At 35.2% G+C, this 4469-nt stretch overlaps 1 protein-coding gene across 2 annotated transcripts in view; it reads left to right on the top strand.

The window, feature by feature from the left end:
* The first annotated feature begins 481 nt into the window (after nucleotides 1-481).
* STAM2 (signal transducing adaptor molecule 2) overlaps nucleotides 482-4469 on the top strand; it is a 17032-nt gene continuing 13044 nt past the window's right edge. For both annotated transcript variants that reach the window (XM_033516078.1, XM_015635353.2), the window contains exons 1-2: nucleotides 482-570; nucleotides 761-856. In XM_033516078.1, the coding sequence (XP_033371969.1) occupies nucleotides 520-570; nucleotides 761-856 (147 nt within the window). In that variant the 5' untranslated portion in view covers nucleotides 482-519. The remainder of the gene's footprint in view (nucleotides 571-760; nucleotides 857-4469) is intronic.

Raw genomic sequence — 4469 nt, 5'->3', positions numbered from 1 at the left:
GGTGATATTTTCACTCAGTAAGTTCATGTTTGGTGCCATTTTTGCTCAATAAGTTCAGGCTTGGAGACATTTTTGTTCAATAAATTCAGGTTTGGTGACATTTTTGCTCAATAAGTTCAGGTTTGGTGATATTTTCACTCAGTAAGTTCAGGTTTGGTGGCATTTTTGCTCAATAAACTCAGGTTTGGTGACATTTTCACTCAATAAGTTCAGGTTTGGAGACTTTTTTTTCAATAGGCTCAGGTTTGGTGACATTTTTACTCAGTAAGTTCAGGTTTGGTGCCATTTTTCTTCACTATGCTCAGTTTTGGTGATATTTTCACTCAATAAGTTCAGTTTTGGCAATATTTTCACTCAATAAGTTCAGGTTTGGTGCCATTTTTGTTCACTGGGCTCAGTTTTGGTGCCATTTTTGCTCAACAGGCTCAGTTCTGCTGGAGGTTTGGGCTCATTCCTCACTCCCATTTATCCTTAATTTTCTTGTTCCTTTGCAGAGCCAAGGATTGCCTTAAAGCCATCATGAAGAGAATGAATCACAAAGTTCCCCACGTGGCTTTGCAAGCTCTCACAGTGAGTAAATCCCCAAATTTCCCCTAAAAACCTCATGGAATGCAGCAATTCAATATTCACTGATCAATTAATTAATACCTGAGTTACCCTCAATAAATTTACCTTTTATTTTGGATTATTTACACCTTTTTTTTTTATTATTATTTACACTTTTTCCCCCACATTTTCCCAATTGTCTTTCTGCTGTCAGCTTTTAGGAGCCTGTGTCTCAAACTGTGGGAAAATATTCCACTTGGAAGTGTGTTCCCGGGATTTTGCCACTGAAGCTCGAGCTATAATAAACAAGGTAATTGTTTTAGAACCTTCAGTCCTGGGGAAAGATTGTTTTGGTGACTTCTCCAAATTCATGTTGTGGTTAATGCACATTTTCTAGTTTTTGGTGCTGTGTTTTCAATGAAATTTGTGTATTTTTCACTCTGAAAAAAATAATCTGTATTATTACATTACAAGATTTACATTATTATTATTATTATTACATACAAGAATTGACAGCTGATAATCCTTCAGATTTTTACAAACTTGCATGAGCAATTTTAATTAAAATCTGTGTTCCTAAGCTCCATTAATTTGATCATGATAAGTGCAGCTTTCCTTGAAGAGAGTTTTTATTAGGCTTGAAGGAAATTCCTGGGCTGAAGTGAAAGGGAAAATGATGAGGAAGTGAAATCACATTTTTACAAGGAAAAACACAAAGTTACAGACAATCCTTTTTAGTTTTTCGAGATTCTGGGAATGTTGAATGAGAAAATAACTGGGAAAAAGAGCCTGGAAAAGAAAGGTTGGGGTCAAGAAGCTGCTGGGATCTAAATGTGGATGTGAGGAATTGGGAAAAGGACCAGCTTTTCCCTAATTACTGCTCCAGTTGGAGACAGAGCTGGTTAATGGGTTAAAAAGGAGTTTTCAGCTCCTGCAATCATCAGAGGCTGAGCAAAGCAATTAAGGAAAGTAATAAAATTGCTGGGAAGCAAAATGAGTTCACAGCTCCTGTGATTCTGGATTTCTGGGGAAAAATAGGACTCCAGGTGCTCCCTGTGTTCCTGTTAGCCTGGCTCCATCCTGGAGCTCAGCACTGACCTTCAGCACCCAGGGATGTGCAGGANTAATTCTAAATTTCTATTTTAATTTAATTCTAAATTTCCATTTTAATGTAATTCTAAATTTCTATTTTAATTTAATTCTAAATTTCCATTTTAATTTAATTCTAAATTTCCGTTTTAATTTAATTCTAAATTTCCATTTTAATTTAATTCTAAATTTCCATCTTTTAATTTCAATTGTCTGTAACAAAAGGGATTTGGAACATTGGTGGGTGCTGTGTTTGTGTTCCCTCTGTGGAAATCTTTCTGCTGAGCAGAAAGATTTTAGTTGGTTAGATTTGGGTTGGTTTAAAGTTGAGAATTTAGTTGGTTAAAACTTAATCCTGAAGCAGCAAATGCAATAAAATATTTAATTTGCTGTTTAATAACTCAAACTGCAATATTTACATGGGATTTAAATAACCTGCCTAATAAAAAACTGAAAAGCACAAATAAATACTATTAAACCTTATTAATTAATCTATAGAATGAGTGTCCCTGCCCACTGGAGCAAGATGAGCTTTAAATAATTCCACAAATCCATGAAATATTAATTAAGGATACATTCTATTGACAGAATCTGAACTGAATAAATAAAACACTTGATAAATCTTATTTTTTTTTTCCTTTCCAGAAAAAGCTACAAATGAATACAACACCAGTGAGGACTGGGGGCTCATCATGGATATTTGTGACAAAGTTGGAAGCACTCCCAATGGGTAAGCTGAACCTCAGGGAATTCTGTGGGAATTCCAGGGAATTCTGTGCTGCTGTGAGGAGGAAAATATCCCAGAGAACACATCTCCAAATGCTCAATCCCCCAAATTCATGGAGTTGGCTTGGAAATCCTTGGAAAGAAACATTCCAATGGGATTTGGAGCAGAGCAATTTGTATGTGCTGAGCACATTCCAGCTTTTTCCTGGAGTTTTCAACAGCACACCCAAGTTCTTCATATTTAATGAGCTGGCATAAATTTGGGGAAGTGACTGTGCCAGGAGGAGAAAGTGAAATAATTTTTGTGCAGAAAAATACCTGGCAAGGACCAGGGGCTTTTTATGATGTTTGTCTGTGTTTGGTTGTTAGGAAGAATGGGAGAGAAAAGGGAAAAAATAAGGATCAAAACACAAAATCATTTGGAATCAGTTTAGCCTGAGTGCAACATAAATGGAATTTGAGTGATTCTGTAGTGGCCAAAAGTATTTGCTGAATTTTTGAGTGATAACATCTTTTAAATTTGGAATTAATCCTCAATTAGTGAGACTTCTTAAGTGATTCAGAATTTCCAGCAGTTCTATTTTAACATTAAAATTGGTTTGTTTATATTTTTGGGTGTTTTGGTTTGGTTTTCATTGATTACCTGCCACAAGGAATAAGATCAAATCTCTTCAATCTGGAAATCTTTAGTCCTGAAGGGGAAAAAAATCTCCTTTCAGTCCTTTAATACAAATCAATTTTTTTTTAGTGCCACAAGACTTTGTGGAGTGAACTATTTTAAATCTGGTTTTGGAGGAAGGGATGTTGTAAAAAATTCAGTGATTTAAAAAAAAAAATTGACACATGCAGAAATAGAAGTATATAAAATGCATAATTAAATCTAAATATATAGCAAATAAAATCCTAAATTCTGAATTTTAAAATGCCTCTGCTGCTGGCATATTTCAATTCTATTTTGTGTCATTTTCTTCCCTCCTGCCCTTGAAAATAATGAAGATTGTTGCCTACCCTGAATAAAAAATACAATTTAAAAGAACTGAGTTGACTTTGTTGCATGATTTGTACGTGAAATAAGATGAAAATATTAGGGCTAAGTGTATTTTTCTGGCACAGAAGCTTTTCTGTGCTCTGCTATTCCAGCAGCTCAAGTATCTGGCTGGGATATTATTTTTTAAATGCTACATCAGCTTTTTTTTTTTAGGATTTCATGTTTTTAAACGTTCCAAATATCAGTGTTAATGAAGCCTTTGATGTGCCTGAGCCATTAATGCTCATTTAAAGTGTGGAAAAGCCTCAGCAGAAGCTTTTAAAATGTTATTTATTATTCTCCACTCACCCCAGATTATGCTGAAACAAATTAGAAATATCTTTGTGTCCTCAGGCTGTGGAAAAGGAGATCCAAGAGCTGGGAATTAAATCCAATGGCCACTAAAATAACCATTTATTGAATCATCTCTTTTTTCTGGGGACATTTCTTTCACTGTCATGCAATCACTTCCTTTCCTGGCCTGGCAGCAGCTTTTTGGGAATGGATATGGAATGCCAGGGCAAAAAAAAGGGAATTTTTTCCAATCCAACACCCAGCTGAGGACAAACAAACTGCTCAATGGGTAAATCTCTGCCCAGCCCTGAGACAGTCAAGTGTGGTGACGTTTTTGTTCAATAAATTCAGGTTTGGTGACATTTTTGTTCAATAAATTCAGGTTTGGTCACATTTTCACTTAGTAAGTTCAGGTTTTGTGACTTGTTGTTCAATAAGTTCAGGTTTGGTGACCTTTTCATTCAGAAGGTTCAGGTTTGGAGATATTTTTGTTCAATAAATTCAGGTTTGGTGACATTTTTGTTCAATAAATTCAGGTTTCGTGACGTTTTTGTTCAATAAGTTCAGGTTTGGTGGCATTTTTATTCAACAGGCTGAGAATTGGTGACATTTTTCTTCACTATGCTCAGTTTGGGTGATATTTTCACTCAATAAGTTTATGTTTGGTGACATTTTTGTTCAATAAATTCAGGTTTGGTGATATTTTCACTCAGTAAGTTCATGTTTGGTGCCATTTTTGCTCAATAAGTTCAGGCTTGGAGACATTTTTGTTCAATAAATTCAGGTT

This window comes from Parus major, chromosome 7 (assembly GCF_001522545.3).
Source record: "Parus major isolate Abel chromosome 7, Parus_major1.1, whole genome shotgun sequence".
Classification (NCBI taxonomy): Eukaryota; Metazoa; Chordata; class Aves; order Passeriformes; family Paridae; genus Parus; species Parus major.
Note: the sequence above shows the minus strand (reverse complement) of the source record. Positions and strands in the feature narration are given on the sequence as shown.